Raw genomic sequence first — 13,438 nt, 5'->3', positions numbered from 1 at the left:
GAGAGCGTCGGAGGGAAGGGGCGGAGCGAAGAGGTCGGGAGAGTGTCGGACAAGACAATGGGGGAAAGGGGGAAATTTGACAGGCGTGACTCCCAAATATTAAACAGTGGCGCCGACATCCAGATCCCACATGACAGAGACACAAAGCAACCAGCACAGATCGGGTGTTCCATTCTTCATCTTGTGGCTAAAAAATTCATGTGCCAACCAACCAAGAAACACACGTGTTCATATGGACTCACCTACTGTTAAGACTTGTTCGCACTTGTCGCTCAGATTGAAACATCTGTTTCTTGCAGAAATACACCAAGCAGAGCGGTGCCAATGTTTCTCTTCAGCCAGTACTGTCACAGCGTTTCCAAGCTGTATGAATTTTACACATGCTGTACTAATTATTACTCTTACATTGAAGCAGAGGGTTTACAATTTGTTTTTCTTTTTTCTTTTCGTGTTGGTTTGTGTATCTGATTCAGCCTGTGCACAGCGCCGAACACCGGAAACTCGGGAAGGTGTGATGTCAGTGGGAGTGGGACCCAAAAGCAACTTTTGGCCCATTCGAGACGGAGCAGCAGCATCTCTTCTTGCGTCTCCTTCCCCGTCCACCGCACCGCCTGCCTCGCAGCGCCCCCACCGCTTCCCCTCCCTCCGCCTCGAGGTGCCGCAGGACTTCCCGGGGCGTGCGCCTGCTGCGAGTTCCTGCTGACCGAGCGCGCACTGCTCGCGGCTGAGCGCACGGTCCAGCAGAGTCGGCAAGTTCTAGGTCGCCCTGCCCGGGCTACGGCGGCGACAAGTCGCGCTGCTCGAGGACGAGCTCACGGTCCAGCGGCGGCGGCAAGTTCCAGGTCACGCTTCCTGGCCACAGCGGCAGTAAGTCCAAGCTTCGGATCTACAGTTCTGGTGATGACCTCATCCCCCTCCTCCTTGCTCTCGCTTGATTAATTCAGTGTTTCCGAGCTTAGATTTGTAGATGCTTTCATGGCGGTTGATCTCTCGTTGGTGGCATTATGTGGTTGCAATCTTATCCAAATCGGTCGTATCTTTAGTGTTGTTTGGAGGAATTGATGCCTTGTTTGTCTGGGAAAATTGATTCTATAGCACAGAACTCCACTTTCGTAAAATACCGTTGAAAGACGTTCGTCACGTAAAATACCACTGCAAGACAGCACCGTTACCTCTATCTAGCATTCTGTCACAGTGGCACAGCAACGTCGTGAAATCCACCTCCAAACGCCTGATAGAAACAAACGCTGGGCCCTACTCCTGGTCCTCCACGGTGCTGGGCTCATCGCCACGGGTGCGAGCTCTGCATGTGGTGCATGCCGAAAACGGACACCAGCTGCACCTGAACGAGCGCTGCGCTGCCTCTTGGCCCTCACTGCCATGGCTGGCAGCGACCCCCTGCGTGCGCCCCTAGCCCAAGGACGACGCCACCGCACGGGCCGCCTCGAGCGCGAGGCCGACCACACTCGTGGACCACAATTATCAGCATGGTGCATGCCGCTCCGCCAAGCCCCCAACATGCGTGCACAAGCAAACCGCCGCCGGCGGCATTGGCATGGGTGCATGCGTGTGCAGCGCCGGCCGGCTCACCTAGGAACGCCATGACCTAGTTGCCGAGCGCCAAGAATACGAGATTCCACGTGTTCTGGTAGTCGAGAAGCAGGAGAGGAGAGGAAGTTGAAGATGCGGCTGGTGATAAAGAGCGTCACGGACGTGGACATGCCGTCGCCTATTACGCCCACCAGGCCCAGCACCATGAGCACCGGGTCCGCGTGCATGAACACTGGCAAACGACGGCAGCGCCAGCGCCGAATTCTTGGCCTTGGCCGCCTCCTCCGGAGGTCTGTCCTTACCCATGTCGGCCGGCGAGCTAGGTCGTTGTTGTCGCTGCCACTCCGCACTCGCCGCACCGTGTCTCGCTTGTAACCAGCTTGCCGCACTCCTCGACGGCTATCTCGTGCGACCCGGCGACAACTTTGGAATTCCGCCTAGCATCCGCCGTTGGCAGTGAGGAGGAGCATGAGCTAGTGCTGGCGCTCCACATCGAACAGGGGAGGACCAGGACCCAGCATCTTTCAGGCATTTGGAGGTGGATTTCACGACGTTGCTATCCCACCGTGATAGAATGCTAGATAGAGGTAACGGTGTGTCTTTCAGTGGTATTTTACGTGACGAACGTCGTTCAATGGTATTTTACGGAAGTGGAGTTCTTTTGGTGCTATAGAATCAATTTTCCCTTGTTTGTTTAGGTGGTGTCGGGGAGGGGTGCTGATGTGTTGTTCAGATTGATTTAAACTCCAGACGGGTTATTAATTCGTTCTGATTTCATGGTTGAGATGTATGAGCAATTTGGTGTACCTATCTTCTCACTCATAACATGATCATGTCACAACTATCTAGGAGCTGCTAGGTTGATTTTACATAGCCTATGATGTTATATGGTATAGTGACTGAGAATCGAGAGTTGAAAGCAGTTGCTGGCTGACAGACATATAGTGTTATAGGTAAATTTACAGTGCAGTTCTGCCATATGCCTTTCTAGCCTCATTTAAACCAACCAAAGAGGAAACATTTTATCCCTTTGTGACCCTCATTCTAGAACTTAGTGGTTGCAGAGTAACATCTTGAATTATTGCTAACAAGTGTTGTCCAATACTGTTAGAAAACTGAATTCCCCAACTCACAGTTTAGTTATTAAGATTTTTTTGGTTTCATGGAACATTAGCCGAGGATGTTTGAAAAAAAAATGAATCTCATCTGATCAATTATATATAAATGGTTTAGTTCAGGCTGCACTAAAAAATGGATATTTCTTCCTTGGAACTTGATTGAAAAAAAAACTTCTAAGCTTTAGTTTCCTTAGTAGCCTACAACCATTTCGAAGATACCTCATTGTTGAGTCGCACAGCCTATTCAAGTTGTGGAGGTCCAAGGAAGAATAGCCTTGATGGAAGATGAGGTAAGTTTCCTACATTTATATAGCAAGTCAGAAATGCAGCTCCATGTTGCCTTTTTATAATTGCATAATAGTAATATACTAGGATAACTATGGTACTGATGGTTGAGAAAGGAAACTATTGCCTTAGTAGGAAGTTGTCAAGACTTACAAGCAACCAGCAAATGCTAGCTACTTCATATTTGAACCTCTAGACCATTAGTCTTCTGTAGACCACAAAGAATTGGCATAGCCTCCACATTTGTTTAGCCATTTATATAAAATTCTCTCGAAAAGCAATAATATCGATTCCAGATAAAGTGAGAATAGAACACTCGCACAGGTTTAGGGAGTGCAAAGAAGGTGCAACAAAGATGACAATGTCTAAACCCTTATCAGGAAGACGATAATTTCCCTTTATATTTTTCTCAACAATGGCATGTAGTTAGGAACCTTAGGTAAGGTAGTTGGCAATATGTAGTCAGGCATGCATCTCCCAGATATATCAAGATGTAGATCCTACATTAAAATAAGCGTTGAATGAATTCTCAGAAGTTAATTTGCCCAAAAGAAATAAGGTGTTATCGAAAGGTATAAATAATGTGTCCATAGCATAGAAACTGCAGCGTAGACAGATAATAACCGCAAGCTTTCAGTGCTGCATTTTTCAAAGGTTTTCTCACCTTGGCTTACAAGCTAAAGTAAGGGAACAAACTATGCCACCTTCAAGTTACTCAATACATTCAGAATGTTTCGGAAAGGTATTTAAGCATAAGCTTGTAAGTGATGGGGCGGTTATAGGCGATGGGGCAGCTTGAGCTTGTGCTGAATCTTTCCTATTCTTTGAAGTGGACCAAACAATGACCCTATTTGCAGATTTGTCCAGCTTTGAAGAATTGAATTCTCGAGCTCTCAACTTAGCTTCTCTTTTTTCATATATCCTTGCAGCAGGGAAACATCAAGGGATAGTGTGACCAAGTGTTAGCTCTCTTTTTTTATTTCAACTTTGCAAGTATGAATCTAAATATACTCTGTCAATTTGACTTCTCTTTGCAATTTTTTCCTACTATTCCCATGCTTTTTTTTCTCTGGTACAGTAATAATATTTAGAGTTGTATTGGAGTGAGCCACCTAGATGTTTTGTGTCATGCATATGGTCATGGCCTCATGGGTGTACCATGTATGTAAAATATTTATATATTGTTTAGTTCCATTCCTTGATTTAGTTTATTTGCGGTCTTTATGAGTTTCATCGAACAAATCCTTTTGAGAAGAAACCTACTTTTCTGAGCTATTTAGAATAACAAATTTATATGACTTAGTCATTAAGATTCTTTTGAATCCATGGAGCATTATGTTTATTGTTTGTAAACTGGTACGGCTTTATGTTCATTGTTTATAATTTTGTTGGCCGTTGTGACTATGTGGCATTTGCAGCTGTACTATCAAACGCAAATGCCTATGGAGCTGTTATTTACAGCATTTTCTGAATGATGCATGGAAGTAGGTCTAAGTTGGCACTTGACATAAAATTCTGTTAAGGTGGTGCTAAGTAAGATAATTAAGGGTATAGGAAAAACCATATAATTTGTAAAGGATCTTGATTAAGTGCCACTATGAATAGAAACTAGACTATGGTATGTAATGATCTTGTTCCAAAACAAAAACATTGGGCATCCTTCAGGTTTAATTGGTTTTAATAAATATGGATTGCATGCCATAGAATTTTATGCTCGTAGTGTTGTTAAGAAATCCTCTAGACTGTTTCGTGAGATCCCTTCTTTGCTACGAATGATCTAGTCCAAATCTTTCTGGCTGAGATGTACGCTCCAATCCATCCATACACTTTACTGAGTTGCTTGCTTTGTGCGTGCTAAAAGCCGTTTACTCTCTCTCTCTCTCTCTCTCTCTCTCTCTCTCTCTCTCTCTCTCTCTCTCTTTCTCTCTCTTTGTGCTCTAGCTGAACTACGGATATCTGTACGTTGGTTTCAGCATACCCATCAGGAGAAGCGATGTCAGGAGTGATCACAAAGTTTGCGGTTACATCCATGGTGATGTGGATGGCCCCAGTTGCGATCATATATGGGTTCTACTACCAGGTGTTTCCAGGTTTGGCTGTTGTTCCTGTTCTCATCACTGCATGGTATACTCCATCTACGGAGTACATAAATTTTATTTGGTAATGATAATTTTTTTTTCTTAATTTTCAGGTGTGAGTCAGATGTCATCCTCAGCGCAGACACTTGCCAGCGGGTTCCTGGCTGTCATATCAGTTAATCTGGTGATTGGCTTTTACATATTCATGGCGATGAAGGAGACTCCACACCAGGAGCCACAGCCAGATCCCACCTTCCTGGCGAACGCCAAAGCGAGTATCAACCTGCCAACATCCTCTCAAGTGAGTGATGATTCCAACAGGAAGGGAAAGGTTGAATAAGCTGTAGCATGTTGACTTGGGTCTTGTGTATGTTTAGTGTTTGTTATTTAGGAGGAATAGTTATGCTACACCATCAAGACCGAACCTTTTATAAATTTCATGATTTTGCTGTAAATATTGACAGTTATGGTTATGTGAAGCAATATGGAGTTGAACCTTTTGTACCTACTAGGATCATGCCCATGCGTTGGAATGGGAAAAAAAATAATGTTATAATTTAAGTTTATACATGTGTTGTACTATTAAAAAATACAATACTTCAAGCATGATTTTCACGATATTTTGTTTGTAGCCAATCAAATCATGAATATTACAAGACTTTTTACCAATCATGAACAATTATTAGAATATAATTCATGTTTTGATGTGCACAATTATGAACATCGAATCTCAAATAGTACAATGAATTTATAGTTTTGATGCATGCTATTGCCACCAAGATTTATTTGACATGTTCAATAAAATACATAAACCAGGACATGACAAAACCAAAACCTACTTCTGATCTCACCTCCTTCAGCAGTAGCATCATACTCAAGTTCAACTCCACCACTGCATTTGTCACTGTCAGCTGGCCATTTACTTTTCTCTGATCCACCAGATTGGTCTTGTGGTCTTGTTCATGCATAACTCGATCATTTGCATCCAAAGGCGTGATTTGGATTACCAGCTCAACCATCATGGCTAACTGACCGACTGCACATCCACACAAACTGATGTTAGTTGGCAATGATAACACAATCAGCAGTTTAAAAACAGATTCTAAGCCTCAAGGACATGTTGGATTTTTTTTTTTAATCCACAAAGCAAAGGTTCGACCGTGCAAGATTAATTTGACAGCACAGCTGTTTGAACTCAGAGCTAACAAGGTTGACACTGAATATAGCTTTCATTATGTCAACCACTTATTTGAAAGATTGGAAGAATTGCTGAGTGAAAGTACAGAGTCACAGATGATAAACAATCACAACACAAGTGTGCAAATCATCTTTGCCTGAAGAGATTTTATTAGCATTAAGACAGGACTGCTGGGTATTCAACCATGGTTAGGAAGCTAACGAACGAACTGCTTGACACACACACACATTAGCCAGCAAAATTACAACACCAAGCACTCTCTGTCCACCGCTCTGCCGCAAAAAGGACCATCACTTTCAGTACCGCTAGCCGCTTCAGCTGGAGATCATCATACTACTTCGTGCTGAACAGGTTGCACAGCAGCCTGTCACGGTCTAGTTTCTCGAGCAGCATCTTCGCGCCGGACAACGTCCTTGTCTGATAGCTCTTCTTCAGGTACTCGATGGCACAGAGCTAACAATTTTTTCTCCTTTGTTAGCTCTGGTCCAACTTGTTAATTCAATGCAACCAATTACATGTGGAAGTTGGTATGATCGTCAATTGCTGCTGCATCTTTTTTTTTTTGACCCATAGCAACCTTTATGCAACATGTAAACTTTATTATAGGATAGATGTGATTTTGTTGAAAATGCTGCATTATTCTGTTCAATAGCCTAAATGGGCACATATACAGGAGAGTAAGGGAAAGACTGAAGACTTTAGAAGATGCACATAAGCAAAGAACCTCCTGTCCAAGAAGCTTATCACAACTAAGTATATGTATACATCACTAAAACTTACGAAGGACATCTAAACTCTTAAAGCCTATTTTTTGGTTAATTTGGCATTCTTTCTAAAGGATGTCAATCTTCTATGAGGATTTATCTCAACATAGGACAAAGGTGGATTACTTCTAGTAGCATTTCAGTCAGTATTTTTTAAACGTGTCTTTCTCACAAGAGTGTACTACTGTTGATTTTCCTGCATATATCCATGACCTTTGTAGTTTGTATCTCTCTGGTCATATGTTTCTTCTGGTTATTTAGATAAGCTAAAGATACAGATTGGTTGATTGTATGATAGAATGGGCTCAAGTCTGTCTTTACGACTGAAAGTTCAGGACAGGACCACAGTTAATGACTAACATAGGTTTAGGGTATTGGACTATGCTAACGAATGACGAATCATGTAGTCTCACATCCTGAAGTACAAAAGGACCATCTAAGGCTATATTGTATGGGGAATGCAGAACTTGTGGATTAATGTGATGAGCCCTTCACCAAGCACATCTTATTTGAGAAAATGGAGAACTCTTGGACAAATAAAATTATGTCTTCAACTCTAGCCATCCTCTGATGGTCCGAAGATCCCATATAGCAAGCATGGATATCATCCCTGCACCTAAGAAAAGTGCAAGATATGTCATCAGCTGAAGCTTTGTATTCGTCTGTAGTTTGGGGTTATTGAAATCTGTGGCCAGAAGATCCCATATATCGAAGCTTGGAGTTGTTTGCTAGGACGGTCCGACCTATGGCTGTAAGACCTCTGAGGGGCTCGTCTGAAGCACGTCGTTTGTATAATTAAACTCTTCTTCTTAATTACAATGATACGTAAATCTTTTACGTATTCGAGAAAAAAAAAGACTAATGACATGTAGATCAAAATTCTTGCCGAGGCTGAGTTGAACACTCCTTCAGCGATGAAGACTGTAGTGCTATGGCCATTGTAGCTAGATGAAATTGCAATCCCTAATGCAATACCAATGGGTGCAGTCAGGGAGAAAAAACTTGCCACCATGACGGTAGCCCTCAACTTGAAATTTGCCTGCAGGGAGGAATGAGAGCCAGAGGATGTTAGCTTTTTTGTTGATATGAAGCACAATATGAGGTTAATTCTTTCTTCTTCATGTCCATTTATTTTCTTTATTGAATAAATGCTAACATTTCGTTACTAGGGTTTGCTTCTTGCATGGAGTAATTGGTAAAAGTTTTTTTTTCTCGCTCAAAAAAGTTTGAGATTTATTTGATTTCGTTTCCGTAACATACTAACACGTGTCTTCAATAATTGGTTGTTAATCAGTGTTGGGATACATTATGTGCTTTTTATTATTACTATAAAAATTGATTTGCAATAGTTTGTACTTGTAGTGTGTCATGTTGCTGTCCAAGAGTGTCCCATTTCAACTTTGTACTTCTCTTTTTTTCCTTCCCTCTTGTTTATCCTCCCATTCTGCCAAAAGGGCACTTGGTATAAATTTTCTGACATGCTGAGTTATAAGAATGTCTTTTCCATAAAAGCTGTAGCTTCTCATTATTTTAGTGAAGCAGAAGCATAGAGAATGGTTAGTTTTTTCAATGAGATTGTGATAATTCAGCCATTCAGGTATTGTAGGTTATGGTCCAAGGCTCCAAGCATATACCTGCACAATGGAACTACCCAAACCAATGCCTTCAAAGAATTGATGGAAGCTAAGGGCACCAACAAGAGGCCTAATGGTGGATGACCTTACAGATGCACCTAAGGACAATCCAATTATCACTGAATGCACCAAGATTCCGAGCTCAAGGACCTGCATGGTGAGAGATTTCCTTTGTTATTTCAACATATTTTTGTCCTGAAAATTCTACCTAGCTGATGAGCAGTGGGCTCGCTTGTTAGGCTGGAGAGGAAAATTCAACATATATGTGCTCCAGTGAAATCCAAATCTTAGCTCAAAATTAAGTTTTAGTTTGAAATCAAATTTAAAAGCATTCAGAACGTCTAAAGGATGACCTTGCCATATAGAGACCAAAGCCACCGATGATTTTCGGTGGGCGGTGATGGTGTGTGCTGTGTTCCTGGAGTGGCCTTGGACATGGGCTGTAAAAACGGCCGATATGTTAATTTGTTGCCACGGCCTAATTGTGGTCCAGGAACCCAAGTAGCCCAGTAATCTGGCCCAGGAACATCAAGGCCCAAGTACCCAACTAGAACACACCGACGACACCAGCGGAACTACTGACCGAGCCTTGCGCTCGTTGACTCAGTTCGTCCAGGCGCTGACCTCCGGAGTGCCGCGTCGCTCGGATCCGTCCGCCCTGGTTGAGCCCGCCAGATCAAGCGCTCGCGGGGCCTCGGGCGGATTGAGAGCCGGCCGGGCAAGGGGCAAGGCCGGCGGCACCACCGCTCGCGCGGTTGGGCTTTGGCGTGAGGAACGAACTGCCTCGGACCCGGCTGCCTTGCGCCGTCCGGGTTCCGGGCTTCCGCCGGTCCGGTCTCAGTGCTAGGATCCAGGAGATTCGGTCTGCTAGGCTGCTCCAGCTCCAATTCGAGGTCTTTCTCTCTAGTCTCTGCTACTCGCATACTTCAGTTTTCAGTTCCAATTGTAGTAGTAGTATTAGTCTCTAATAATACTCTAATACTAGGTCAATTCTCCGCGTGTTGCTGCGGAATATGCAGAGAAATTTTATATTACATTGGAAAAAAGCAAATATATAGCACCGTATGATCATTTAGGTTTTGTGATGTTTGAAGCGTTGTGTTTTTATAGTTAGAAATAGTGGGTAGCCATGCAAATCGCTAATGTTTCAAATATACATTGGCTGAAGTGACATCGAAATATAATTAGCTATTACAGACACTCAAACTATATTAGGCACTACATCTAAGATAATTACCCATTACACGCACTCAGAACTATATCAGGCCAGTTGCAGAAATCGTTGACGCATCTTCTTCGTTGACTGATTAATATATGCCAAATAGATAAATTTTTGCATCATTTCTACTTCAAAGAGAAACCCACTATGATTGGTTTACTTCATTACTTGAAGCTGATTTTAGCAAGATGAAGAAACTCTGATTGAAATCCTGCACACAATTTAAGGGAACCATTTATAGATGAGGGGAGAGTGACAAAGAACTTGCCTAGTAGATGTGGGCATCAGTGTCTAGTGCATACAGGAGCACGGTGTTTGCTTTCAGAGAATCACCGCCTGCAGTATCAGCATGCTTCCAGTGGCGGGAAAGGAAAGAGCGTGCGTGAGCTTGTGTTGTTGAAGCTGCACAATTTATATGACCAGCCGCTTCTCCCACCGTTTTGGCTACTCAATGCCATCCTCCACGTTCCGCCAGTTATAGTTTTGGAGGAGCCCATGCTTGCGTTGGCTGCTGATTATCTTGCATGATTAATTGAATGAGTTATTGAAAGAACAGGTGAGCAAGTGGATAAATGGTAAGGGTAGTTAATCACTAAAGCGAGACGTTGATGGGTCAGAGTGGGAACTATTCTCAATTCTGTGTGAGGCGAGTAGAGTGGCACTACCTGTTGGAGGAAGGAACGCATGCACATTTTACATCTCAGGTCTTATGGCCTGATCTGTTATTAAAATTATGGGCAGCATGCACTGCCTGTTGGGAGATGAAACAAAGAGTCATATGGCACGCACAAAAGGTTAATGAGAGAAATTAAGTATAGTAACAGCCAGCAGAAGTGAACCATTGCCTGTATTGGGTGATGGTTGGCTGCCTACCATTTGGGTGGACAGATATGTTGGAAGCTCATGATCCAATAAAGGGCGTACCCAGTGCAACAGCTCCCGCTCTGTGCGGGGTCTGGGGAAGGGTGCTAGTGGCAAGCCTTACCCTCGCCTGTGCAATGCAAGGAGACCGCGACTCGAACCCGGGACCTTCCGGTCACAGGCGGTAAGACTCTATCGCTTGCACCAGGCCCGCCCTTCAAGCTCATGATTAAGGCTGGACAAAAAACTCGAAGCTCGTTAGCTCGCTCGGCTCGTGGCTGGCTCGACTCGGCTCGGCTCGTTAAGATAATGAGCCGAGCCGAGCCAAGATTTTAGCTCGTTAGCTATAACGAGCCAACTCGAGCCAGCTCGTGAGCCGCTCGCGAGCTAAACGAGCCAAGCTTCTAAGAAAAAAAGTATCATTTAAGGTAGTTAGATGCATGAATACTATAGTATTTTATTATACTTGTATATATATTAGCGCATATTAATTTTTTTATTCGATTTAAGGTTGTTAGATTCATTTCTTTTGTATTATTATTATTCTCAAACTTTAGATAAATGCAAATATTATATTTTGTGTATTTTTTATACCTGGCTCGCGAGCTTAACGAGCCAGCTCGAGCTTTTAATGAGCCGAGCCGAGCTGGCTTTCTGGCTCATTAGGATAACGAGCCGAGCCGAGCTAGCTCGTTATCTTAACGAGCCAGAACGAGCCGAGCCGAGCCGAAACGAGCCGAGCCGGCTCGTTATCCAGCCTTACTCATGATCCAATGGTGAAAAATAAAAGAGATGACGTGGATCAACGTGGTTGCAGAGAAATAGGAGTAAATGACCCTTAGTGGGTTCCATCTATATAGGTTATATAGATATAGATTTCAATTTCCAACTCCAACTCATATATGTTTCCACTAGATCACCATTTTTCTGCTGATTTCCAAAGTAATAGTCATCTTTGTGTACACCATACGTTAGATTTCCAGGTGCCAGCACACCACAAAAACAGAAATCTCCCCTACAATAGACTCGTATATACCATATACATTGGTATATAATAGAGGTTAGCTATGTTCCTTAATGTCCAACTAAGCTACGCCCCATGGAAATTTTGGATTGGCTTCGAGCGGGCCAACATATGTAAGCAATTAGTCAGAAGGCTTGTGATAATATGGGTAAGGTTGACATATATAAGTCTACTAGGATCAAGCTATGCTATGATTCTATCATTAAAACAAATTTATGCAGAAAAGGGTAACCATGTATGAGGTGGAACTTTGGTAATGAAACATAGTCCTCGGTTGAATTATTATTGAGGGAATTGGTAGGCATATATAGCTGTGACACCAGAGCTGTACAGTTACATTAAATCCGTATTGGCAATTTTTAGTAACACATGGCATAATGCTGATGACAATGCAAATTAGCACAAAGCTGCGTTCCTCATCACTGTATTGATGAGTCAATAGGTGCTGTGCCGTGTGTCTCACTGACTAGTACCCACTAGTAACACTCCAAACGGCGCCGCGCTGTTGATGGAAGTCCGTTCCATTTTCAGCCCTACAGCTATTCAGAAATTATTTATTTACAAGACTCTTGGCACTTGGAGCGATTTGTATATTTTCTCAAGAACTAATTTGCAAATGCACAGGCTACTGCGGTCCACGCGTCCAGCACAAGCAGCCAGCAAGCGGCGGTGGCGGCGACGGCAATGGGCTCTGGTTCCAACTCCAAGGAGGGAGAGGAGCGGGTGCTCACCCACAGTGACGTGGTGCTCATCCGCTCCGACCTTGCAATCCTTCGTGGGCCGTGCTTCATCAACGACCGCATCATCGCCTTCTACTTCGCACACCTCTCTGCCAGCCTCCAGGACGACGACGACCTCCTCTTGCTCCCGCCCTCCATCCCCTACCTCCTCTCCAACCTCCCTGACTCGGCCGCTGTCGCCGCCGTCGCTGACCCGCTCCGTCTCGCTTCCCGCCGCCTCGTGCTGCTCCCTGTCAACGACAACCCTGATGCCTCCATCGCTGAGGGTGGTTCCCACTGGACCCTCCTCATCCTTAACAATGCCACTAGCCCCTCCGCGCCCCGCTTTGTCCACCACGACAGCCTCCCTGGCGCGCCCAACCTCCCCGTCGCTGCCCGCCTCGCCGACGCACTCCGCCCCCTGCTGCCAGGCAGCGATTCCAAGAGGGACACTGTTCCGCTCATCGAGGGGCCCACCCCGAGGCAGACCAATGGCTATGACTGCGGTGTCTATGTCATGGCCATTGCCAGGGCTTTGTGCGCCTGGTGGAACAATGGCCACGATCACCGGGAAGGCGATTGGTTCCAGGCGGTGAGGAGGGAGGTGGACGCCCACAGCGTCAAGGCCATGAGGGCAGACTTGCTGCAGCTAATCAACACTCTCATCCAGGAGAAGGCCAAGGCCAATTCCACATCCAAGGGCGACACTGACCCAGGGTCATTACAATGATAGGCAGTAGATTAGTTGCTGGTAGAGATTTCTCAAATCTGGTGCCTCTTCTTGATCTTAATCAAGGTCTTTGCTCACTGGAATTCAGTTCAGGATTTGAGAACTACATTACAGGTGTTTTGGCTGGATTGGTGCTGAAGTTCTATACATTTGGAGTTTGGTTACTAGGCCACTGCATATACATGTATTTCTTTGTGTGTTTGGAATTTGGATGACACTTGAGAGCTTGATAAGAGAGAAAAATGGTTGGTCGAGCA

General features: G+C 44.4%; 2 protein-coding genes across 5 annotated transcripts; both read left to right on the top strand.

The window, feature by feature from the left end:
* Positions 1-538: 538 nt before the first annotated feature.
* On the top strand, positions 539-5,598 carry LOC136500496 (uncharacterized). Of its 4 annotated transcripts, none has more exons than XM_066495856.1 (4): positions 539-897; positions 3,884-3,947; positions 4,928-5,044; positions 5,146-5,598. In XM_066495856.1, exons 3-4 carry the CDS (start codon positions 4,948-4,950, stop codon positions 5,370-5,372), a joined length of 324 nt encoding a protein of 107 aa, XP_066351953.1. In that variant the 5' UTR covers positions 539-897; positions 3,884-3,947; positions 4,928-4,947; the 3' UTR covers positions 5,373-5,598. The 4 variants fall into 4 exon arrangements, with proteins under 4 accessions (XP_066351953.1, XP_066351952.1, XP_066351950.1 ...); XM_066495855.1 differs by having other exon boundaries at positions 3,884-4,840; positions 4,875-5,044; XM_066495853.1 differs by lacking the exon at positions 3,884-3,947.
* A 3,619-nt stretch (positions 5,599-9,217) lies between these two features.
* On the top strand, positions 9,218-13,438 carry LOC136499280 (NEDD8-specific protease 1-like). The gene is made up of 2 exons (XM_066494995.1): positions 9,218-9,521; positions 12,357-13,438. The coding sequence occupies exon 2, from the start codon at positions 12,417-12,419 to the stop codon at positions 13,179-13,181; it is 765 nt and encodes a 254-aa protein (XP_066351092.1). The 5' UTR covers positions 9,218-9,521; positions 12,357-12,416; the 3' UTR covers positions 13,182-13,438.

The sequence above is a fragment of the Miscanthus floridulus genome, chromosome 13 (assembly GCF_019320115.1).
Source record: "Miscanthus floridulus cultivar M001 chromosome 13, ASM1932011v1, whole genome shotgun sequence".
NCBI classification, from domain to species: domain Eukaryota; kingdom Viridiplantae; phylum Streptophyta; class Magnoliopsida; order Poales; family Poaceae; genus Miscanthus; species Miscanthus floridulus.
The sequence above is the reverse complement of the archived record's forward strand: the minus strand, read 5'-3'. Positions and strand labels throughout refer to the sequence as shown.